At 37.3% G+C, this 26,843-nt stretch overlaps 1 protein-coding gene across 5 annotated transcripts in view; it reads left to right on the forward strand.

The window, feature by feature from the left end:
- Positions 1 to 7,373: 7,373 nt before the first annotated feature.
- The window catches only part of Trps1 (transcriptional repressor GATA binding 1), a 235,803-nt gene continuing 216,333 nt past the window's right edge, over positions 7,374 to 26,843 (forward strand). For 2 of the 5 annotated variants that reach the window (XM_047559417.1, XM_047559443.1), the window contains exon 1: positions 7,374 to 7,816. Coding sequence is in view for 2 of the 5 variants with exons in the window: in XM_047559411.1 (XP_047415367.1) it covers positions 9,310 to 9,382 (73 nt within the window). In the remaining 3 variants the exon portion in view is untranslated. Of the gene's footprint in view, positions 7,817 to 8,027; positions 8,491 to 9,260; positions 9,383 to 26,843 lie in introns of those variants that run through there. The other 3 variants (XM_047559426.1, XM_047559435.1, XM_047559411.1) reach the window with 2 other exon arrangements.

The following is a 26,843-nucleotide window of genomic DNA, read 5'->3' on the forward strand; positions in this document are numbered from 1 at the left end:
CCCAGCAGCTGGGCCTGTTACAGTAAGTTTGTGGATGCTGTCTACAGAGTGAGGACGAGGGAATAGAGTTCATACAATAGAGTGCAATTGTCAAAACACGATTAGCATAGGTATCTCCAACTCTTGGAACCTGAAGAAAAAGTAGTAACTCCAGTGCCCTATGACTTGTGAGCCACTGTTAATGAACCCTCTCTCCATATCTCAATGACCTTTTTTGAACATGAAATTCTTAACTTCATGCATTCATCAACTAACTTTATCAAAATCTAACTCTGTATCTTCGCATTTAATATTCGTCATAGTCAAAAGACCACTCTTCTTATACTTCAGTGCATGCAAGGATCGCATGACGTGCTTATTAAAATTGCATTCTCAGGCTCCACCTCCATTAGAGATGCACATTCATAGTAGGTGAGGCCCATACCTCTGCATTTTTAAAAAGCATTCAAAACAGTTCATAAAGCACTTAATTGGATCGTAACTCCACAACTTAGAAGCCACGATGGGCTCATTTACCACTTGGATACCCAGCCCATGATAGTTACCAATGTGCAATTGTTTTAACTTTACAGAATTATAAAGAATATATTAAACTCTAAGGTACAAAGTTGTTTTTATCACAACTGCTTTCTGTATCGGTCAGGGTTCAGAAAGATAACACAAAAGGATACTCAAAGGAGTAACTGAAGGGAGCTCTACAAGGCCTGTGCAGAGTTAAGGGAGACACACCCAAGACTTAGCCATAGCCAGAAGGACTTGTAGTCCGTAAGACAAAGCTCACAAAGGAAGGACTTATTACTAGAACCCAAGGAAAAGTCTAGTCATATTGAACAGGCTGCCAGACAGCGGGAATTAGGGGAGAAGCATACCACCTTTTTCTCTTCCTGTTCTCTGATGGAACGATGTCACTGGCTAAACCCAAACAGAACCCACTAGCAAGGGAGCCCAGGTCATGCAGTATCTCTCCTCTCATGGTACAGAACTAAAGGAAATGTGGAAAATGGTCTTCCTTCTAGAAAGCCGACAGTCTATGTCTTCCATTATGGTCTTGGAAACTTATTTATGAACAGAGTTTAGAGTGTGACTAATAACTAATACTTATCATTTGATGTCTTAGCTATGTCTATAACAATCTTTTCAAAGTGTAGGTGCACCAAGGATGAGTCAATTGTGGGAACACCAAGATAGAAATTTAACTACATAGAAAATTTTATAACTAGGTAATGGCATACTCCAAGACATGTGTACACGTATATTCACATGCACATGTGCTCGCATGCATACTTTCATTGATTCACAGGACTTTAAAAGCATGATCCCTGCTGGAACCTGGACACTTGGATGTATATCATGAATCATCATATGAGCTTTTGTTAATTCAACTGTAAAACTTATAGCAATCAATGGACTGACATGCTAAAATGATTTAGTATTTTAATGTTAAACGGCATAGAGAAAAAACATTCATGTTTAAAGAGGTTGTTTGTCTCTAAATCAATTTTATTACTTTCTTAACTTACACTTCTGGCATCTAAAACTACAAATAATCCCTTCCTATCTAAAACTTCTCAGCTTTTGGTCTCATTTTCTTTATCCCCATGTTTTAATGCCTAGGATTTAGTAAAAAATCATTTAATTCACTATTTTTAGAGCAACATGGAATTATGAACCAAAACTTAATGATAATGAGGACAATATTTCAGAGGAAGACAAACATCTTCTCTGATACATTGCCAAAAATATCTGCCGAGATGAAGACCACCCAGAAACTTCAACTGGCACATAGTGCGTCAGCCCATATGTATTAAAGAAAAAGAACAGAAAGGGGGAGAGAGAGAGAGAGAGAGAGAGAGAGAGAGAGAGGAGAGAGAGAGAGAGAAACACTACATAGAGAATTTGAAAACTTGGGTTATATGTTTCTAAGTAAAACTTAAAGAGGTGATACTGAGCTTCATTCAATTTAACAGGTGTTATTGAGTACCTATGATTTCATGGTCTTCTGCCCTCAAGAATCTTACAGTTTAGCAGGGGAGGGAGTCACAAACACCATCATAAAAAGTCACAGGGATGCATTCCTAGCTAGAGATAGAAGCTTAGTTCCTGGACTGCAGATTTTGTTTGGAACTCAGGAATGCTTCTTGCAAAAAGTAAAATCTGAGTTGGCTTTAAAAGAAGAGGAGAGTGTTCAGATGGAGAGCTGACATGAAAGGTCTTTCAAAGCCTTCCATGTGAGGTGGCAAAGTCAGTAGAAGATAATTCTGAAATGCTGTGTATATGTAGGTAATGGTAAGTCATTGTGGGTTAAGAGAGTGGGCCAGTGGTCGAGGACTGATGATGAAGTCCCGAAGTCACTTTGGACTAGGTTATAGGAAGACTTGAGTATACCATTGCCCTTTAGGGTTATTCTTTTGGCAGCAGAGAGTCAGGGGTTTTTGTCAGGAGGGAGTAGACAATGCAGAAGGGAGATGAAGGGATCTGCTAGCTCTGTGTTATAATGAATGAAGGGAGAGAACTAGGGAGCTCAATGGGATGTCTTGGGAGAGGTAACAACATTTAAATTTGGAAGGGTCTATATGGATGAAAGAAATGTGGTAACAGGTACAAACGTCTTTTTAAAAGGAACAATGGGAACACTAGTTAATGTATTGGATGTGGGGCCTGAGGAAGAGAGTATTGCCAAACATATCCAAAGTCTGAGGTTTCTGATCTGGATGATTCACCTCTTTGAGGGAGATGGGGCTCCTCTATTTCCTTCCTCCCTTCATTTTTTTTTTTTTTTCTTATAGCCTCCTTGTCCTTAATTATATTAAGGACGTCTTTAATTATCATGGAATATTTGAATTACTGGGGGAGTATTCCAGTCTGAAACTTAGGTAAAATCAGATGTTGGACTTGGTTATGTACAACTGCGTTAATTACATAGGGTTTGAAGTAGTGTATGGGATGAAAGAGTATATAGCAGGAGAAGATAATGGGACAGAGCTTGGAAATATGGAAAAAATTGGAAAACACCTCCTTTTCAGGGTTAGATAAAGATTAGAGTTGGATTTGGGTCATTTTGGATGTAAATGTTCTCCCCTATTTGAGGAAAGAAAGTTAGTCCTGCTCTTTCCCAGAGTGGTTGGGTTTGAATACATAGCATTGAGTGATCTCATTTAATTCTACATTCAATCCAGAGGACACTATATAGTTGGACATTCAGAAAACCTAATGAAAAGCAAGAATTGTTATTTTTATTCTGGGGTACTCTAGTCAAGAATTTGTATGTGTGTGCATGATGACTGTGTGTGTGTGTATGTGTGTGTGTCTACACCTCAGAAATTTGGTTTCCCTTTTAATTAAATAAAGCTCATGTTTGTTGGCTTTTAGGGTGGGCTGCAAGGCCCATCTGTTTAACTAGGCATTTGCCTGATATTTCAGGGAGAGGATTGGCAAGTGTAAGTGTGAATTGAATACCAGATACAGGCTATTTAAAGCTGAATTTATGTTTAATAAATTCACCCAGAGGTGCGAGCAATAGGTAGTTTGGAAAATGATCATAATTTGTGCAGAAGAGTATTTTTTTTTTTTTTTTGAAAGGTTGTATGCTATGTGATTGGGGGAAGGAATAGACTCAGGGAAGTTCATGTCTACTAATGCCTCTGTTACTTCAGGTCTCACCACGGAGGAGGCAGAGTACTTCAATAATGGCTTTTGATGTCCTGGGAGGCAAACTCATCTTCCATTTCACATGATGTAGTACTAACTTGAGAGCAAATAATGCATAAATATTATCTTGATAGTATGTGTTAAAGCAGTCGGCATCTAGGACCAAGGGTTGTCAATCTTGAGGTTTCTAAAAGGAATTGCAATTTATGGCGTGTTAGGGTAAACAGTTGGATTACATTTCTGAAATACGTGTTCCATCAGGTAAAATCATTGTGATTACAGGCACTGGAGCTGTAAGTAAGTTATGTGCTAAAAGGTTGAAAATGTAAAACAAGTATGCCTGTGCTTAACTCTTAATCCCTCTTTGTATCTCTTCTGAATAAACTACAAGAAAAAGGGGAAAAAGAATGTTTAAATAATAAACAGAAAGCGTATATTATGTCATCTTACTAAATAATAAGCACAATGCAGCTCGAGGAACTGTTTCATGAGTGGTCCAGCCATGAGAGTACTCCAGAATCCAGAGCACTATGAAAGATTATAAAGAAATTATTTTAGTTGAAAGTTTCTCCTATTGTTTGTGTTTTTATCTCTGCTAATTTCTTCTTTATTTTCTGATGTGCCTTACAAAAGCACAGGTTGTCACTAACATCCCCGCTCCATTGTTCAGAAGTGCATTGCTAATAAAAGCAAAAGACGGAATGGTTTTAAGAGCTTTGCATATGTTTGACAGCAGAAGATAATAAATGTAAATAAATCTCTAATATTTCCCCTAATTCAGTTTGTGCCATGCAAATGTCAGGACTGGAAAAACAAATCAACAAACATTGAAGGAAAACAATATACATAACTTATTTTATATATTAAAAACAACTGTCAAACAATTATGACCTCATGTATTAGTTGGTTGTTTTGAAATATTCCTACTAGAGTTAAAAATGCTATGAGGCCTTTGAGCTTAAACATATTGTGTCAATCAAGAGCATATGTAATATATCTAAAGCATGAGGTAAAAATTTTCTTCATAAATTATTTCATAAATAAATAAGTAATTTGCTTGAAAAAATTACAAAAATATTTGTGCTTTTATTAAGTTCTCTACAGATCTTTTGTGGTTAATGTAAACGGATTGATACAGACAGCATTTGATCAAACTTGAAATACAAAAAAGTAACATGAAGACATTCTTCATTTCTCAGGCAAACTTTAGCAAAATTGAGTCCGTGAAACTTCATTCATTAAATTTTTAAGTGACCATGAATTTGTTGGCTTCAGTACCTGGAGTGTAACTTTATCCTTTCAATTAAAGGACATAATTCATCCTTAGAACTTTGGCTTTAATTTTTCAGATAATATATAATTTTGGGTACACTTATGGTCAGATTTTGTATTATTACAGGTGGAAAAACACCAGCCATCTCAAGGGGTTTTGTGCTTGCAAAAGCGTGTAATTTAATTTTTTGAACCAATTTAATCAATGATTGTTTCATGTGAGTAAATTTACACTCTTGACGATTGACTTAGACTTGAGGGTGACGGAGAGGAAGATCACTTCCCCTTTTAAAATGTCATTTAAATCTTGGGGAGCAGCAGGAGATTAGGGACTAATCCTTGTGATAAATTGTACTATTAACTTCTTCTATAGCCACAGATTTTATCAGTTAGATACCAGCTTCAACAGTTTTAGATGGTTTTAACCCTTTAAATACAAACAGTCTGACTATTCAGATACATGTTTCCAAAATATATTGAACCTAATATTTTCAGTTAGTCATGGCTAAAGAATGTTTCACTCCTATCCTTATTATTTTTCTGAATAAAATTGCGTCTCACTGTGCCGTGCATATTCTATAAAAGGCGGCAACTTAATTTATGGCTTAAAAAAGAAAATAAAAAGGTCTATATTTAATATAGGAATATTTTTTACAGGGGAAATTGGTGGTGGACAGTATTTAATGACTCCAGTGTGGAAATATGCAGGTGGTCATAGTAGTTGACTATGAGATTTACTGAAGATTTTTGATATTAATTTTCCCTGCATGCTGGAGTATATATAAATCTAAGTCTGGTCTCAAATTAATTTAAATTGATGATAACATATGAATAACTCTATGCATATGAGTTTCATTGTCTTCTTCCTTTAGGGAATATATTGTTTGCCTCATTGTGAAACTGTATTTTGACTACTCTTTCACCTGCCTAGTTTCTCTATTGCAAAAGAATTACTGCTTTCTATTCACAAGAGTAGCTGAAGCATGCTACCAAAATACTTCTGGAATAAATGTGCTACAGAAGGAATCACGTATCTGCCTGATTGGGTATATTAAGGAATTAAAGACCTTACAGAAAAAAAGGGGTAAGGTTCTGAAAGCACATATTTCTGTTTCAATTTTTTATAAGATTGGCTTTTTACTCCTGATAATAGTATGTTTCGAAAATATACTCATCTTTTCTCTAAAAAGATGCAAGAATCATTTAGTGAAAAATATTTGGAGGAAAATCACGTCATCTTCAGCTCAGATTCATGATTTTACCTCTCTAAAATTCTAATTTTAATCATTCTGGTCCGTTAGAGAAGGATGTTTCTCGTTTTAGAGCACAAAATTAGTTTAAACTGACTTTCACCGAAGGAAAAACATGCCACTTAAAGTCACCCAACTGAATAAAAGAAGTCAAATGCCCAAGAAATGTTTACTTGGTTTTTAACACCTCCTATACTTTGAATCCTGTCATGGGTAATGTTTTATGCATTGTTGATCTTTAGAAGTTAAAAACAAAAAACACCGCTCATTTCAGTAAACTTTATGGGGAGGCAATTTCTCTTAATGAGAAAATCTGGAGATGTGAAGTAGGAAAAAGAATGTCATGCCCAATTCAGCGTTCCTTATCTGCCACTAAAACCCCAAAGAGCAGCAATGTATGAAACTGGCAGTATTTGAATAATGTGCCCATTCTATCTATTTGTGGTACCCCCTTAAAGCACCCATTGAGCCTCTGCCTTCTCCTCAGCTCAGAAAACCATAGCAACCTCAGTCCGCGCTCCTCCAACTCAGGATAGAGTTCAAGTTGTTCTCCTGCAGCCCTCTTGCCATCAGAACATGGGAAACCCTGACCACCGACGACGAGGTGTCCCGAGACTTCTCGCCACAGATAAAGGGCGGGGAGGGGGCGCACACGCACAACAGGAACCGTGCCGTCGTTTAATTGAGAGGGCGAGGAAAGTCGCCACCGAAAAGGTAAGAGCACTTTTGGAGTTTCTTGGGGATTGTTCAGGACAGCATCTCCGAGTGTTTGGAGAACGTCGCCTTGGCCGCCACGCACTGCCCCCCGCGCACGAGCCCCCACACCCCCAAGGTATGTCCTGGTCTTTAATCGCTTCATTCCCAAAGCGTTCCGATTTTTCCTCCTTTTCCAGCCCGCACGTTCACACGTGGGGGTGGGGAGGCGGCGGGGAGGCGGGGCGGGAAGGTGGCCGGGCCCTGCCCCGCGCCGCGCTCATTTGCGGCGCTCGGCTCGGGCGAAGTTTCTCGCGCAGGCCGGCTGGCCGCGGCCGGGGCCGGTCCCGGCGGGCGGGCGGCGGCGGGTGCTCGGGTGCCGGGCGGGGCGGCGGCGGCGGCGGCGGCGCGGGGACGCGCGCTCGCGCGTCTCTTTAAGGGAGCTCGGTCTGGGTGGCGCTTTCCTCCGCGAAGGCTCCTTTGATATTAATAGTGTTGGTTCTTGAAACTGACGTAATGCGCGGAGACTGAGGTCCTGACAAGCGATAACATTTCTGATAAAGACCCGATCTCACTGCAATCTCAAGCGTCCTCTTTTTGGTGCTGCTCGTTTCTCCAGACCTCGCGTCCTCGTCGATCGCTCTCTCGCCTTCCTATTTTTTCTTTCTTCTTTTTTTTTTTTTTTTTTTTTTAACAAAAAACAACACCCCCTCCCCTCTCCCACCCGGCACCGGGCACATCCTTGCTCTATTTCCTTTCTCTTTCTCTCGCTCTTTTTTTTTCCTAAGGGGGGGAGGGAAGGGAAAGGGGGGGAGGCAGGAAAGACCTTTTTCTCCCCCCCCCCCCCAATAATCCAAGATCAACTCTGCAAACAACAGAAGACGGTTCATGGCTCTGGCCGCCGAGCCACCATCTTTCGGGCTGCCGAGGGTGTTCTTGACGATTAATCACAGGTAAGGAGGGAGGCCCGGCGGGGCCGCGGGGCCGGGGCCGGGGGCGCGGGGGGCGCGGGCTGCCCTCGCCCGGCTCCGGGCGCCGCGATGCGAGTGCTGCGCCCGCGCGTGTGTGCGCAGAATGTGGGCGATCGCGAGCGGGGAGCCCTGGGAATTAAAAGTGACTTTCTTTGAAAAAAAAAAAAAAAAAAAAAAAAAAAAGGCAGAGGGAGAGTGTGCAGAAAGCCAAGCGCAGGCTTCTCGGGTTTCACATGCATTTCTTTCTTCCTTTCTGCGCGTGTGATTTCTTTCTTTCTTTCTTCCCTCCTGCTCCCCCTTTCCCCCTTCCTCTCCTCCTTTTGGTGGGTCTGAGGCATCTGAGCCTTGGAAACCAGCGACTTCAAACTGCAGTAGCCCCTGGAGTCAGGAGGGTCAAGTTCAGCCGCCGGGGAGGAGGAAAAACAAATCCCCATTTGCCAAAAAAAGAAGTTTCAGGCCGGTGCCCCCTCCCCCTCGCAGCCCCACTCCCCCTCGCTGTCCTCTTTCTGGCTGATTTTAATTCTGCTCCTACCGGGCGCAGCGGAGGAACTGGAGGTGGTGGACCCGAGGGCGCCGCCGCCGCCGCCGCCGCCGCTGCAAGTTTCCTGGGGGCTCCTGACAAGCGGGGAGCAGACTAGGCACCGGCATGCAGAGTAGTAAGTTGGACGAACTTGGGAGGATCGGGAGGGACTCAGAGAGGGGCCTTCGTGGTGGTCCCCAAAGTGGGGGAAATAGCACAGGACTAGTTGGCTTTGAAGAGTTTGCAAAGCCAGGCTTCAAACTTTTTTCCCTTAAAAGGCCCAGCTGGGCTGGAGAGGAGGGTGTCGCATCCCCTGATGCAACCCGCCTCTGAGCGGCTCAGGGCAGCTTGGCCCAGGGGTCTGTGCCCTGTCGGTGCCATGTGGCAGGGCCTTGCAGCCAGGGAGCTTCCGTAGGGGCTGAGGAGGGGCAGACTTCCTCTGCGGTGCGGTTGATGCGCCATGTGTCGCGCGGGTCAGGGGACACTGGCCGGTGATTAAATGCCTGACAGCGGTGGGACATCCAGGGCGGACAGGCGCTTTGCCTTCTGTCTAGTTCCTGTTTGGGCTCTAGACTCTGAAACGCATCTTTGAAAAGCCAAGGCAAACACCGCTGTCCCTTCAAATAACTCCAGGATTATAGGACCCCATGAATAATTTGAGGGTGAGGTAGAGGTGGGAGCTGTTTTGAAGTGCAAAGCTGTTTTTGTGGCTGGAAAGCTTTTTTGTTTAGTACCTGTCTGAGATAGGTGTGTTTCCCCTTCCCCAGGGAAAGTCATTAACTGTTTTATGGCCCTAGGACTCTAAAGCAATTTAAGTTTAGAGGGCGACAAGGACTGGTGGGGTTTCAGAGGGAATCTTGGACTTATTAAATTTTAGGACCTGCTTTACTTCCCCATATCTTTTAGGCCCCAGAATTGATACTTGAAAGTTTTTGAGTAAGAGCGATGGATCTTAATGATGAATCAAATTATGATAGAATATTCATCCTTATCCTATTTTGGAAAATCACGGCTAGAGTTTAAGCAAGGTAAGTGAAGTGAGAAGCTTAGTGGAGTATTAAATATGAGACAAGTTAGGCCCGATTCATTGAACTTTTGTAGACTCATTGAACTTTTGAAAATGTACCAGTGAACAGGAAAGGGCTGGGGGAGAGATAATAAGTACAAAAGCAAAATATAGATAGGGCCTGAGACAAAATTACAAAGAAATGAATATTCTAGGCCTGGTTGTTGGCTAAAATTTGATTGCTCAAAGCAAAAATAAAATAGGAACCTTCCAACAACTCTTCGGAGCCCTCCAGCTCTGAAGCTAAAAACCTATGATCTGGCTGGCATCATGTTACTTTCCTTCTGGTTTTAGGAAAAGTTAGTCATTTAGAAAAGGGCTGCCAGAGTTAAAAATGCCAGGACAGTAAAGGAAAGTAATGCGGGGCAGCCAGTTTCAGTTCTTGACGTGGACAAAATGAGAATGAAAGTTTCTGAGCTCACCGTTGTGAAGTTTCTTACATGTTGCTCATTTGCTAGCAGACATTCTCAGCCATCCCACCGGTTAATGTGAAAAAGCAAAGGATCTAAAATAATCATGTGGGCTTTTTTTTCCCCCCTTTCCCCAAGTATGCCAGGGTTGTGAATAAATACAGGGTTTGTATGGGAGATGAAGCGTTTCCTGGTAAGTTCTGATGCTGACAGCACAGTTTGGAAATGATACCAACATTTGAGGATTTTGTTTTTTTTTTTTTTACCTTTAAGTGAAAGTTTATTAATGACGTGCTGAATCTTAACAAGTTAAACATATAGTCTTAGCGTTATCTCTCCTTAGATTTCATAACTTCCTTTTAAAGCTGTACCCTAGGATAAAAACATCTCCATCAGTTAAATAGGCAGGGCCAATAATGTGCTAAAGTTTAATGATTATTTCTGGATATTAATATGTGAAAATAAAACACCTGAAGAGGGAATAGAGTTATATTGCCAATATTCCGGACTTGATTTCTCTAAATGTAAGGCATTCTGAAGCTTCATGAGTACTCTGTTGGCAAAGTCTTATTTACCATCCGTGAGCTGCCGTTTATGGCTTCCTGATTTATCTGTTGTAAGTTAGGATATGTGTGTGCAGAACGCTTTTACACACATAATACCAAGTCTGACACTCTCCAAATAACTGGTGGAACATGGCAAGTGCCTAACACAAAGTTTGTCACTTATTTGAATTTTAGATGCTGTTAGGGTCTCTGGGACTGCTTAGATTTTGTCCTTTGTGTCTTAAAGGTAACACTGAAGAAAAGGAGGAAGTGTCAGGGCGGCTGTGAAGTCTGGGTTGAATTCCGAACTTAGCATATTTGACACCATATATATTTTAAATGATTTTATACAAATTTTCTACCTACTTGCTTAAAAAACAGGTTAGGATTCAAATCAGTGTGCACATTCATAAGTGAGTTTACATGTGGCCCTACCATATATTTCAGTATTATTTTACTTTTCTTTAAGTCATGTACTACTCGTGAATTTATTCTAATTTCCACAGTGGAGGTCTCTACAGAGATCTTCATTCAAAGGAAAACCTCCAAAACAGGGAGATGAATGCATGTGTGGAAAAGCTGCTTTTAGGAGCCTAATATTTCAATGATGTTTCTGTTATTGTGATGATGATGAGATATGTATGCATGTGTGTTCAGAGATAGAAACCACGCTTTTCATTTAATGATCTTCGCATTTTTTTTTTTACTAAGAAATAAGCCGAAGGTGTTAGGTTTTAATAAACTCTTGCCTTCCCGTCTTTGTTGAAGTAAATAAACATTACTGAAAGTTTAAGAGGACTTGCAAAAAATTGTTCTTGGACTGGAACTTTATTTCAAATTTGAAATTGGGATCAATGCTGATAACTGACTTTTTAAACATTTTTTGTGCTTTGCGTATTTAAAAATTAGTTTTTTACTTCAGTACTCCCTTTGATGATGAACAGTCATCTGATGACACTGTGCTGTTGTATGTAAAACAAAATAGACTTTAAGAAGGTTATGGGCAGGTGTCTATAATTGATTTAAAGGGAAATTATTATTTTGTAATAAGTGATGCACTTAAATGACTGGCTCACATTAAAATATATTCTTACGAAGATATTCTCTGGTGTGTAAAATGAAGCCATTCATTCAACAGACTGACAACTTTCCACTTGATATTTGCCTTTGCTTAATTTAGTTTCCGCAGGACAGCTAGTGTGGTAGTCTGCATCTGTTTTTGGCAGGCGTAGAAAGCTATAAACTCAGACAGTTCTGTCCCAAATATTGCAGCTCACAGTTACAATCAATTTGATAAAAACAGGCAAGTTTTTATGGGTTTGTTTTCTCTTGTTCATCCTTGGTCAAACTTCCAGGTAACAGAGGTTTATCTTTCTTCCTCTTTTGCTGGTTATGACTACTAATACTCTTGATAACTAGTTCTGAGTCTTTGTTTACTCATTTGTTTTCCTAATTTACTAGTTATTGATATTTTGGGAAATTAATGACAGCATATCTAGACTTGGTTTTACTTTGGTTGTGTTTCTGTGGGATAACTATATTTATCTTTTGATATCATACAGAAGGAAATGAATTCTTTGTTACTTTAATAGTTATGATTTATGGGATTTTAGAGTTCCCTGGTAGATTTAATATAAAGATGCTCTTCTAGTCTTTGCCAAGCAGAAATTTAATCTAATTCTCTTAGGTTACTTATAATGGTCACATATAGAAAAAGACTAATATGCTTTATATTTTAAAATTGGGCAGCTTTAAAATAATTATCAAATCATTTGTCTCCTAAAAGCTTTAACCAGTCGATTAAAGGTTAATATGCTAAAATACCAAGTTGTGTTTTATGGTACTGTTCAGTAGCAAAACAATGCTGCAGAGATTAAAATGCTTTTAAAAAATTTATCCTTGGGTATAAGGGGGTCCAAAGCCAGTCATTAATTTGTGTAGAATATTCTATTATTTTTGACCTTTATAAATAATGCCTTTGTTGTTACAATGATGGTCACTTTTTGAGTTGTCATAGCACTCAGTGACTCTCATAGATGAAAACTGAATCGGTTGCTCTTTGGTTCTCTGATAGGCATTATAACGTAGAACTTGATTTAGGTAGATCTTTGGACTTCAGAAAACTCTTGTTACTGAAATTTGGGGATAGAACTTGGGAGAAAATTATTTAAAATTGTTAAGTTAGTTAGATGAAGAAACCTGACTAGTGATAGTAATTGCAGCTATAGTGACTATATAGTAGCGGTGTCTCCTTTTTGTTATCTTACTTTCCCCCCAAGAGCACAAATCCAAATAGCAAAAACCAGAAATGAACTTATCTATGCACTTCAAATTTGAAGCATCATTGGGAAATCATTTTCTGATTCAGAGCTATAATTGATATGCAAATAATATTAAAAACACCCCAGAGCAGACATTAAGGATATGCTTGTCATTCTTAAGTGTGTTTCATTAAAAATAATAAAAATCTTTTAATTTTTAAAATGTTTCTATCTCTTTAAAAACCTGCAGTAAATACTTCACAAGTGGCTAGACACCTTCCCTGGTGGTTTAGTTTATACAAGTAGGAAACTTTCTCTCCTACTCTTTCTCTCTCTCTTTCTTGTTTTCTTTAAACCAACTGACGTAATGCAAACTTTGCTTTAAAAGAACAGACAGAAGTAATTGGTAGCTTTTAACTTTAATATGTTCTGGATTGGTTTTAGTGGCCAAAATGCCATTTTTTTTAGAAAAAGAAAAAAGTTCAAGTAAGAACGGGCTTGTGGCCTGAGGAAGAAAGGCTCTGTTGATGCAGTTATTTTTATTCTTGTTTTTCAATCTGTTATTAAAAATCTTTCCTGCTGAGCACTGCTGGAGTTCTCCAATTGCTCTTTGTGATGGCTAGTGCATTTCAGGTTACCGTAACTTAAACAGTTTTGGGTTTTGGGGAGAATGGGTGTTCGCATTCCCTTATTTCATTCTTATTTTGGGGAAAAAAACATTAGTTTTGTTTCACTGGCGACTAAGTAAGGTTATCACTGGCAATAGGACGAAGATAGTTGTATATAGAAGGAATGCCACACCTGTTAGCAAAGCCTAAAATGTGGAAGTTTAGTCGTGATATTAATCACTTTTATATACAGAGGAAGGGAAAATAGATGAAACTACCAAAATGCATTTCTAGATTGAAAACATAAGTTTTAAGGGTCAATATGTTTCGACTGGAGTTTTTCTTTTTTCCCTTAGAATTTTACATGATATTTTTTAACCCTATTTATCAAGCAGTAATTTTAGCTTTTTCTTTCTTCCTTTCTTTCTTTCTCTCTCTCTGTCTCTCTTTCTTTCTTTCTTTGTTATCTTCTCTCTTTCTGACAAGGCAAACAGAACTTTCTGTAGTTAAGAGACATCTTGGTAATGTTGATTGACATCGGGCAACTTCCTAAGCTGTCAGGCCAGAAAATATTTTCTGGGGCGAATAGATTTGTGTCAGTATTCCCTTCCTTGGGAAAGATCTTCCACCCAGAAATGGGGCCCTCCACTCCATTTTGTGGATCAGAACTGAGTATACACATTTCTGATGTGAATTGTTGCAGAGGTCTAATCTATGGTTACTTATCTTGGACTTGGTTTTTAATGCCGAATTTATTCCTGTGATGTTTTCCCCCTTCTTACTCAGAGCTTATTTAAGGAATAATACATATTGAAAATTCAGCATTGCACACAGGAAGAGTAGAGACTTTGAGGCTTTTATAATTATAAAAAGCATTTTGCATATTTAGGGCCCTTCAAGTACTCTCCCCTTAGATATTTAGCAGTTTTGATTTACTCCATGTGCTTCTCAGATTTTCCTGTGAAAGCTGCAGACTTTATTCCCATCCGAAGTATTCCGTCCTTGCTAAACTGCTCCTTTACTTACGGATTTGTTAGGAAAATCTTAAAAGCACTTAAGCTATGTGTTGTTCATATCAGCGCAGTAGAAGTTTCTTGGAGTAGGTCATGATTTATTTAAATTTTTTACGAAGTTTTCAAACATAAATTTCAAGTTATGAGTATGTCCGTCCATAGATTTTTATTTAATGAATGTTGGTTTGTTACTTCAAAACTTTGGGGAGAGTAATAAAGTTTAGGAAGAAGGGAAAAAGGCAGAGGGAGGTGTTTGGAGCGATGGTCCTTTAATATCAGCAGTTTGTTTACTGTTGAGTGGTGGGGAGGGGTTGGAGGAGGCTTTGTGGAAGATGATACAAGAAAAAAAATCCATCAATTGCGCATATGATCCCCTCCCCTTAAGGTTTACTTAAACAATATGTTTCGGTTTTGCCTCAAACCATTCTGCACCACCTCTGCTCCAAGAATCCACCTCAATCTTGGTTCCTAGGAGATTAAGGATGACTCTTTATGTTATATAATGAACAGCAGTATTATTTGAACAAAGGTAACGTATTTTGATTTGTGTAATGTTTTGATAGTTAGTAGTAGGCTACCTATGATATGAAGGGAATTCTAGCAGGGTAAATGCCTGCAAGTGCTTTGAGGTATCACGATAGTGCTGCGTTTAAGTTACTGCAGTTACGTGTGTGTGCTACTGTAGGTGTGTTTTATGTATGTAATGCATGTAATATTGCTTAGATACACCTGGACGGTGAACTTTAATATGCCATAAGGAACTCTGCTTTAAATGTGAATCTTTTAAGGAGCTCCGTGACTTTATGCGGTCTGGAAGTTTGAAGTGAGTATGGCGGTTTAACATAATGAATCCATCTTCATCATAATACTTAGATCTATCCTAAGTTTACTAAGAAATTTGAAAAGAAGAAAAAGCTATAAATCAAAATGCCCCCATGCAGTGTATTTTAAGAACTGCTTCTGAGATCATTTTTCAAAAGTTCCATTTCTGTGGAAGGGAGCAGGGAAGTGAAATGCTGTTTCTGGATATACGTTTTATGGACGAGCACGTTATAGTTTACAATTCTATCAGCTCAAAACGTTATGTAGAAATAATATGGAACATGTAAAGACTCTGTACTATGATCCCATGCGTTTTCCCTAGGGTGATGGATTCTGTGCGTCACCCAAATGTGATGCTATTTGCCAGGCTTGTAATACTGGTTTTGAGGGTTGCTGGATGTCCTATTTCATCAAGCAACACAGTACAACAACTTTGGTATCTAGGTAATTGACACAGTCAAAATAGGCTCTGGAAAATGTTCCAAATACTTTTAAGTAAGTCAGAAGCTAACATATATGCAATTTATTTAACACTTGAATAAACAAATGATTCATTGTCTGCTCTTTAAGCCTTCTATAGTAGATAGTATTAGAAGGAAATATACAAGTGTCCACAGTTCATTTTTTGTTTCTTTTTCTTTAATTTGAAGGAAGCATGGGCCTCTTATTTGCCTTAATAATTACTTTATCTGTAATTACTTTTTATTCATGATAGTGTGTAGTATAGTATTATAAGGAATAATAAACATTTATATTATCTAAAGTACATGTCCCAAGTTTTAAAAAAACATTACTACTATTATATAATTAAATTGAATATTATAATAATCAGTAATGAACCCAATCTGGGGTGGGAGATGACATCACATTGTTATTTATACTCTAAATATATTTTAGATATAGCAATAGATAAAAAGTATTTTGACCAAGAGCTGTTTTGCCTTATAGAATTTGTTCAGAGTATGAAGCATACAAATCAGGGAAGATTCATAATATTATCAAGCAATATAGCTTTTTATTAATTTTTGTGAATCACCGTTTCAGTTTCTCCATGTATTTATATAGAAACTCAAATATTCCTACGAATAGGGTAAATTAAATATGTGTTGCCGAAGTTAGTTTGTGGAATCTAATTTCTCTATTGCATGGTACACTTCATGTACATAGGGATCAAGCATTACTAATTCAGGTTTAGCTTTTTTTCTCTCTGGTCTGTGCAAAAGGGCAGCATATGAATTTGTGACTTCATTATACCTAAGTATGCATACATATGTACCCATTTGTATTCTCACTCCTATAGAATGTTCGTGCATTACAGGCTTTACATGGAATTTTACCATATTCCATGTATTTTTTGAAATGACCCTAGTCTCTGTAATGTTCATTAAAATTATTTAGTACATCCCAACACTTATTTGAAAGTTAATTTAATTACATTTTGGTTCTGAAATGAGAGTGAGATTGGTAAGGCAAATTAAAAACCAAATTCCACCTATGTGCCCTCTCTGATGACATTATCCACACATCATCTTCATCTCTGGAAGATGTAGAAATAAATACATCAGCCTACTTGTCTCTCAATACTGTTAGGTAGTTCTGAACATATAAAAATTCCTGAGAGGTTGGTGTTTGTTTTTGCTTTAATTTTGATGCCATTGAATATTTTTGAGAGATTAGTACCTCACTTTACTTCTAAAAGATACCTTTCAGTTTATGGACTCAAGGCTGGCATATACATATTAATTTTAATAATCCGTATTACTTAATTTTTCATATATATTAGTCTTATTTTTGAATAGTTAATAATACTATATCAATTTTTAATTTCAGCGTACTGTACTGAAAATTTGCAGAAAGTAACATCAGTTATTTCTTTATGTACCTTTGAGATCTTTTAAAATCATGATGTATTTGGTTGCTGAATTTGTTAATAAATAGTTATAAGTAAAATTGATTATGGCTATCTTTGGATGTATACCCTTTTAAGAGTGTATAGTCAAACTTGCTCTTTAGTTCTGCAAACCAAGGAAAGTTGTAGAAAATTACGTACAAATAGCCAGTGTGAGCAATTAAGCAAAGACCTTATATGAAATATTATTTTCTGTAATTTATAAGCAAACAGTAAGATGTGTTTCTTCTTTGCATTTAGAATGTGTTTCCATTACATTCTCTGAGTGTAAGATGTGGTAAATTAGTTTTAGAAACTCACTGTCATTTAAACCTCAAATACGATAAACTTAATTTTACTCTATATCCTATCACTGTTAATTCTATTTTTAAATGGCTTGTTCTTAAGACAGTTTATACTGTTGAAAGAATGCCCTACTTATTTACAACACATCTTACTTTTTCTTTGTACTTTGATAAGCTGAAAGCAAGCTTAGATTGTAGACCAATAGCAAAATCCTGCTGTACACATTTTACTTGGAAATCTGTGCATGAATGTGCATGTTCGCTGTCACACTCTTAACCCTTTCATGTTGCATGTGTTTACTTGTGTACATATCTTGCACTTTTTAGTCTGCAAATAGTTCAGTAGCTCAGAGTTAACACTGAATTATGTTCACTCATCTCACCGCCTGGATAATTCAGTGTATCATTGGCTATAATGAAATTTTAAAACTGAGACCAATAATGATTAGAAATGGAGAATCGGGGGCAGATACTACTTCAAGCAGGTTTTCCTCCTTGTTGTTTTCTCCATTTTTAGTTCCTTTTTAAAAGGATATATATGTATCTATATCTGAACAGAAGGGAGAGGAGGATACTGTACAATCCATAATAAAGTAAAGAACTATTGCTGCATATGGCTTTCTTTCTTTCTTTCTTTACTTTTAACAGGAAAGCTTTGGCCTCTTTGCCTGTGGCCCTTGGAAGTTCTAGATAAAGCCCATCGGGGTCATACTCATAGTTTTGACTCCCTGTGACAAAAAGCCTTCTCTAGCTTCTGGGAGGCTACTGTGCTATTTTCCTGCAGGAGAGGAAGGGCCTGTGAGTTGATTTGGCATTTGGAAGACTAGAAAACTAGAGTCTTCCTTTCTGAAAATCCTCTGGATGATTGTCAGAAGAGTGAGCAGAGATCCTGGGTTGCATGATGCCATTGATTTTAGGATACTAGAGAAAATTATGCTGAAACCAAGCATGCTTCCTTTGGATTATTCTGCCATACGTTATTACCATTTTTTTTCCTTTCCCCTTTTTACCCGGTTTGAGATCTAATATTTCAGTTTCTGGAGGAGTAAGGATTTATCCTTTTAGTGGGAAAAATATGCCAGTTGTAGGATTTTTACCTACATTTCTTTATAATATTTATATTTTAGGGGCAGCAGTGTAAGAAGCTTACATACAGTGAAATAATAATTTGATTTTATTGTTTGCTGTTGAGCAGACCTTTGCCACCCCTTTTCTATGAGGAAATGCATTGAATGAAATTAAATAAAGTTGTGGTATAATTTGGAAACAATTATAAGCACCAACTGTGACACATTTCTGGCAAAAAGATTAAGGCAATTTTAGTTACTTAGTACGTCTACCCAACTCTGTATTCCAAGTTTATAAATGTGAATTGGACCATTCCATCGTGAATGCTTGAAAGTCATGTTATCTTGATTTAGGGAAGAAGAGTTCTGTAAAAACTTTGACCATCAGTCTTTTGTAGATTCACAAGAAGTAAAAAGCCAAGTATCAGGTTATCAGTGCTTTGAGGTCTTTAATAAAAAAGAGTTTTACTTGTTGTTTGTGGTGGCTGTACTCAGTAGCATCAAGCACAGGCTGCTTAACATATTTATGTATTGAGTTAGCATAGTTCAATAAATGATTGTATTTCCATCAAGGTTTAGGGAGTAACACAAACTAGAATAGTTGCCATCTACCAAGCGTAGTTCTAAAGTTTGGAATTTGCAACTGAGTCTTAGGAACTCTGGCATGACTATCATAGTAGGTACAAATATTCAAAGTGATCACCTTTTATTAAAGTTCTGTCTTTCATGTCTAGGATAATATAGCAGTGAATGTTTGCTTTTTGTATGTTTTGTCTCCAAGCAGAGGAAACTGACAGTTTTATGTTTTAAGTGCCGAAAGTTGTTTTTGGCTAAGCAGTCCCAGAGTTAATCACTGGGATGTTAACTTGAATTTTCGTCTTTAAAAAGTTTTTGATTTTTAAAACAAAATATGCTTCCATTATTTCCAAATTGACATCCTGTGTTCTGGATTGGTTTTTAGAGAAAAGTTTTCCAAATTCTCTTGGGTTGCTTGAAGTCCATTGATTTTGAAATGTTCAGTGTAGCTTTTAAAAATCTTTTTTAGCAAGGATAGAAAATACTTCATCTTTTCAGTGTTTTTTTTTTTTTTTTTTTTACTACAGAACACTTGTTAATTTCCATGAAATACAAATTAATTTTGCATTTGTTTTGTATTTTTTTCTTTTGTGTTATCTGTTCAGAAATTCTTTGATGCATCTGAAATGTAGAGATCAGTGATTTCAGTTCCCCTGCCACACCTTGATAAGATATTTTGGTCATTTCTAAGGAGTAACTATAGGGAGAAATTATTTTTTGTGTCAATTTCATAGTGTTATTTTTAATTAAAAAATGGTGGTTTTGGAAAATCATATACTTATTTATTCTTTGTAATTAATTGAAAAAATTCGACTGATATAAAACTACATGCATTTAGTTGTTTCTCATTCAGAACTTATGTATTTTATTAACCAGCATTAGATTCCCTTTCAGATCACTTTGTGGAACTTTCCAAAATTAATAAGAAAATATAAAATCTCATCAATGCATAGGGTTAAAATTAAATCTGTACATAGAATGGAGACTTTCATGTAATATAGTTTAGTGCAAAGACATTTTAGTATAAATAAAACTCTCTGGTTTCACCTGCATCCCTGCCTCCTGCTGCTATACTTAAGATTACAGGCATTCTTAAATTATAATCCTGTAAAGCAAATAAAGCTGTTACCATAAAGAAGTAACAGCTCTGCTTCTATATCTGAAAGACTATCATACACATTTTTATTTGGAATAAATGCATTAGATCCTAAGGAAGTTGATACCAAGTTGTAAACTTAGTATCCCTACCACCTCCCCACACTGTTTCCTGAAGGGAGGAATTGACTGCTGAGTGCATATTATTTCCACTCCCTGTGGAGTACATTTGACGGTAATTTGGTGTCTCCACTGGTAGAAATGTGAACACTTAACCAACCACCTCCTTGTTTGTGTCTTGTGATGTCAGGCAAACATTTTTGCCAAAACTTTTGGTCCAGTGTAATCACAGCAGTGTTGTGGAATCAGGATAATGTGATGATTTTGAATCATGTTTAATATATTATTTTTAGATAGTATAATTTTTAAAAAATTACTTGTTCGTAATATAGTAGGAAAGCCAGGACATTGTTTTTAGATTTCATTCAGGGCCTCTAGATACTGATACATTTCATCTTTTTGAAATGTACAAGAAGAGGTTTTATTTGTGTGAACATCAGTGTAGAAATAATTGGGCCACTTTATCTTGACATAAGCTGATCATGTAAAGCTATTAGCTAACTTGGAGCCCAACACAAAGTACATTTTATTTCATTAAGTCACTTTAAGGAAACCATGTTCAAAAGGAAATATACAGAAGAACAGATGAAAAATCACCTGAGGTTAGATTAGAGTAAATGGTGTATCCTCTGAGAGAATTGTTAGTTCTGTGATTTTGCTCTAGAACTTCAGTTCTTCTGATGACGGACGTATTGTGCCTGCACCAGTATAGATGAAGTAGGAATCTAGACTTGAGGCTATTTTAGTAGTCTTGTTTGGAGAGTAGACCCTGGTCAGCGACTGAGTTCTTTTCTTAAAGGCTGGACCTTTCTCTTCTGTTAAAATCTGCTGTTAAATTTTGATTCTATGTCTTGTTTGTTCTTCCTTAATTCAGGTATATTCAGAGCAATCACAGGGTCATATTCGAGTGATTGAAGGGACTTGAGCATTCTTATCCATTCTAGCATAATCATCTTATTTTACAAAGGCGGAAAATGAAGATAAAGTTGTGTCTTTTCCCTTCTTGGATAAGGGACTGAGCTGGTGTCTGATCATTGTCCTAATTATAAGTAAAACACTAGACGATGTCGATGTTCATTGAGGGAACCTACTTATATTATTTAAGATTTGTTAGTTTTTATTTTTCTTCAGCAGATGGGTATGAGAATAGAACAGAAAATGTTGTTTATTAGTATGCAGTGAGAAATTGATGATCCAATAATGGATCAGTTGATATGTTTATGTATCAATGATAATGAAGGATGGGAATCCATTATTTAATGTAGAGGTTATCACATAAGGCTAAGGAATTTCTGCAGGAAATCTAGGTTTGGTGTTTCTTTTAAGCACTTAGTAATGGGCACCTCATTGAGTTCACTGATATAAAATCTAGTTTGGTACTAAAATATTGGTTTTACCATGGTCATTAGTATGAAGTATTTTGTGTTATTCTTCTTCCTATAGTTAAAAATGCCTCCAACATTTATCTTTATAGAGACCATTTTTTAAAAAGGATTCATTTGAATTAGGGAATTTAAAAAATCTTACAGGAAACTGGACTTCTCTTCAATCATACAACCATAGGCTCCTGGGCAGGTTGAAAAGTTGTGGAGGTAATCTGTGAGATTGGGCCTGAAATGGGCAATTAGTTATTAAAACATGGTTGAGAAACCATTTATGACATTTTACATAAACTCCTCAGCATTTATAAAAACAAATTAATGAAAGAATAATAAAAGAACTTCATTCATTTTAAATGCCTTTCTTATTAGTCCTGTCTTTTGCAAGATACATTGGAATATTTTAAAATATAAATTCAACATCTTTCTTTTAGAATTCTTCACTCTCCATTTTTTAGCTATGACCCCAACTGTATACAACATGGATATAGTTAATATTCCCTTCTTGATTACAATCACAGAAAGAATTCCCTTAGACTTAAAAGGTCTTTTGCTTAGGATTTTGTTTCTTATCTTTCAGTTCTAAGAGTAAACTTACATCATCTAAAGGGCAAATGCAACTCCGTTTCCCCATGAATGAAATATGCAGTTTATCATCCAGCGCTGCTGCCATTTCCATTTCTGGGATTTAGAGAAGTGTGAATACCATGCTGAATCAGATGTTGCCGAGCTATCGGGGACTGCTCCCAAAGTGACTTGGGAAAGCAGGAGGCGGCATCGGGCCCTGGTCTGGTCCAACCTTTACATTCCATCCCCTTCATCCCACTGCAAGGTGAAGACACTGTAATTTCATTTCATTGTCTTTTAGCTAGAGGGCAGGCTGTCTTTTTTTGATTTGGTTTGGTTTCTTCCTGGTGAAAAGCCTTTATAAGTCGTTTGTAGATAGTTATTCTTTTAAAATGAAACAGGTTACTGGTGGAAAATTGTCATATTCATTTGTTGGAAATTATTAATTAAACCAGAAAATAAAAAAAAAAAAATATTAAAAACAAGTTCCAAAATGGGTGAGAGGTCATTTTGACTTGGTCTGGTCCTCCCACTTGAGATTTCCTCCTTGGTGTGGTGAGTGTACTATATGAAGAAAGAATGAAAATTTCTACTGCTATTACATAACTATCTAGTTCTTCTCTCCTTTTTATTCTACTATCTCAGTATAGTTGAATTTATTTTTCACTTTGGTTGTGAATTCTCATTTAACATCAGATTTACACCAGATACAATCACAGCGAACACTTTAAATGTCTACTTCATCCTAGATTTTCTTAATATTATTTTGAATTTATTTTTCTACTTGAGTCTCCCCTTTATGGCAACTCTTTCTTATTTGACTTTAGGAAATTGGAAGCTTAGCATGTTCTCTGAACATTTTAGATGATTATAAGCTTTAATGTTGGGCTTTGTTTATCAAAAAGTATTTTTCTGGTGGTTCTTAAAATAGGTCCTATCCATGCAAGGTTTAAGATAATTATTGCATTTTATTTTTTCTTTCCATTTATGATTGGAACTTCTTTCCTGATAATTTACCTGATAAATCAGGTAAATTGGTATATACTGAAATTTATTTTACTTCCCCTGAATCACAATTGTGCTAATGCATTTACATACTTTTTGGCAAGTGCCTTTTCAGACATTTTATAAAGTATTTTATACTTACGTGTCTCATGACACGTTTGAGAACTAAGACTATTCTAGATGTTTACAGAAGGTAGCTAATGGCATTATCTTTTGTCCATCTGGATTATAATCCAATTTTAGTTGTTTATGGAGCATTTTTGGAATGTAGGAAAAGTTCTGATGTAGTTTGGACATAGCTAATGACGCTAATAAATAGGTTAACCTTTAGACACTGGGCAACTTTTAGGTAACAATCAACAAATATTGAATATAATTCCTTTTTTAAAAAATAATTTTTTAGTTGTCAGTGGACTTTTATTTATTTATATGCAGTGCTCAGAATCGAACCCAGTGCTAGGCAAGTGCTCTACCCCTGAACCACAACCCCAGCCTGAATATAATTCCTTTGATAGTTTAGAAAAATACAGGTAAAACAGAAGTCTGCTTTTTATTTATTTCCTGGTGGATTTCATCTTGAATGTTAGGTGGCTCAGAGTCAAAATGTTGCTCCTTGAGATTTATTAATTAGAATGTTTCTAAATCGTATATGGAATCATTTGCTTTAAATGATAAAACCTAATCAGAAAAAAAATAAATAAACTTAGAGTCAAGAAAATATTGAATGCCTGGGTCTGGGTCTCGTTTTATGTAAATCTCCATTTCTTGGCTAAGTGGGATCTGCCAAGGTTCCCGTTTGGTAACTCTGCTGTGTTGTAGTCCCAGTGGCCTTTCCATATAAGTGCATCTCTCAGATGGACCAAATGTTGCCAGTCATTCACTTGAGTGTCTCTCCTGGCCTGGCTGCCATGGTCCTGCATCTCCGCCACAATTGTTCTAGTCTGTCCTTGGTTTTCCTCTTCATCTGCACTTTTCTTTGAGGATTTTGTGCATTCAGCTTTTGATCTGAATGAAATAGCTCTGGACCTAACCTGGCTCCGAGTTCCCGTATCAGTGACCTTCATTCAGTCTTCTTCAGTGCTTGTGTTTATAAGCTGATTTCTTCTCATTGGTTTGTCATTCAGGACCCTTTGATCTGCCTCAGGTTTACCAATTCCATCTGTGTGACACCACGTATTCTTTCCTCTTTATGAAATGTTCTTTCCTCTTTATGAAATGCCTTTTCCCCAACCTTTACTATTCTACCTATTCCTTGACTATTCAGTGCTGTACTTTTTTCTGAAGTCTTCCACTCTACCCATTTAAACAGTCTTGTGCTCCTGTTTTTTTTGTGGCTTCAGAGTAACCCACACCAGAATCCACTTGGCATTGCAGACTTGAAGAGAGTGAGATCATACCCAAGTCACTTTTGTTCTCTTTACAAATGCCTTGGATCCAGTAGTTTTCTTAAAAGTGCTGCGTTAAATAGGCACATGGGGGAAGAAAGCTTTGGACAGCAAAGCATAGGGTTTTGTGGTGTTAAGAAAATTGTGAAATTGGTTTGTCAGGTTTCAGAGGGGAAAAGGATTATATGGTGTTGCATAATTAATGGACACTGCTTGAAGTTTGCCCTAATGTTTTGTTCCTAAAATGTAATACCACTGAGCATGTTGTATTTTGCAACTTGCTTTCAAATCCCTTCTTCTATTGATTAATGTCATTTAACCAGGGGGGATATGTCAAAGAAACTGAGGCATAGAGTTGCCAGTATATTTGAAAACTATAGTAAAAGGAAAATGCAGACTGCACTGAGCAGCCACTGGTTCTACATTTGATGTCCTACGATGATGCATGATAAATAATGTGCCCTTAAAACATTTAAGAATAGGCTGGGGTCATAATTTAGTGGTAGAGCACTTGCATAACATGCACAAGGCCTGGGCTTATTAGGCTGCAAGGTCTAATCATAAACGTGCAGTTTTAACTTCCATGTTTGAGTGTATTTCAGCTTACGTGTCAGGCTGCTTAAGTATTGGCATCAACAGTGGCTAATACACTGGCTTCAGGATGCGAAGTTTCCTTTAAGTGCTTGATGCTAAGGGAGAAGGATAATTCAGACCTTCAGTAGATCTAACCAGGATATTGATGAATAAGGTTTGTCAAGAGCTGAGCAGAACCCTAGATAGTGCTGCTTTGGGATGCCCAGGTTTAGGACAGTGAAAGGATATTGGACTTCCCTTTGCTTTTTTTTTTTTTTTAATATCTGTGTTTTCCTGAGACATGACCAATAAAGTGATAACTGAATAATAGCTGCTGTGACATTTTTCATGGTGGAACAAGAATGCCTGGGACTTCTGAATGTTTGAGTTTTACTAATCACTTTTAATTTTACCTTAAAAGCCAGGGAATAATTTTGAAGTATTTTTGAAAGACCACATCCTTGACCTCTATGTTTATTTTTTTATTTTTTTAAGTAAAAATTTATTTTATCTGAGAATTGGGAAGTCCGTTTGATTTAACATATGACTCTGTTAAGCACTTAAATATCATCTTAAGCAGCTCTGGAAAATTATTAAGTCTTGCCATTACTATACATTCCTAAGTCCATACAGACATGGAACCATGAGGGAGAAATCAAGGAGATGGTCTATTTGTTGAACTTTTTTTTTTTTTTTTTTTGCTTCTGGAGCAGTTCATTATTCATAGGACTTACATCTCTCTGTTTCTTCCTTAAAAGTGAAACATTCCAAAGCTTCCTAGAAACCTTAGCTAATTGCATTTTCAAACATACTTTGCTAGTGTCGCCTGATATCTATCCTTTGAAGGAGGTAGCTGACTTTTTAGAAGTAATGTCTGCCTGCATTTTTGAATACTTTCAGTGACAGTAGAAAGTTTCACTGAAGAGTACATTCTGGTTAATAAGTAGAGGTTTTAAAATCCTCTGTATTTTTCCACAACTGAAGGGGTGCATACTTTTGGTTGAAAGTGAGTAGGAGAAATTTAGCCTTGCTGTTCTGGTAGCCTTGGTGGCTTAAAATTCTCTTTATTGCCATTTCATAATTCCTGACATGACTGTCAAGCTCTCATGTCTGCTAAATGCAGAAATAGAGGAAGGAAATGTATGTTTTGGCTCCATTAAAATGTTCCTTATCAGACTGTATGTAGGAGTGGATGCTGTTGAAGATGCCTCTATTTGCCAGCTGGACAGCATGTGTACTGGGCTAGTTTCCTGTCTGCTAAAGCTGTGTGGTGCCCTTTAATGATGGGAAGGAGGACATTATTAAATGTGTGGGGCTTAGTTTTCACTTGTGAAAATCAGGGAACAGAGGGCATGCAAACTTTGCCCAAAGGCTGGACATAGTTTGCATAGAAATGAGCTATGCGTAGTAGCAATGGATTTGGTAGATGCTTGGCTAGTGCTGATCACTAAATAAAAGAGGGACCTCAGGCCCTTGGTGAGCTAGTTTTATAGGGGAAACAAAAGCTGCTCATCAGGTTAGTCTTCCATCAGCGGCCACCTTGTGGATCATGATTCATGTTTGTTGAGCACTCTGATAAGTGTCTTGTCCTCTCTGTTGAGTGTATTGTCTTTACCTGAGAAAGAAAGTGCTATCATCTTCATTTTATAGATACTGGGGAACTTCTTAGGGAAGTTTAATACATTGTCAGACTACAGATATCAGGTGGCTGAGTTGGTGTTTGAATCCAGGCAGTCTGGATTAAGGCTCCATGAGCAGCCCTACTTTGTTTCTCATCTGGTGGGAGAGCAAGGTTTCATTAGCT

Source organism: Sciurus carolinensis, chromosome 1 (assembly GCF_902686445.1).
Source record: "Sciurus carolinensis chromosome 1, mSciCar1.2, whole genome shotgun sequence".
NCBI lineage: Eukaryota > Metazoa > Chordata > Mammalia > Rodentia > Sciuridae > Sciurus > Sciurus carolinensis.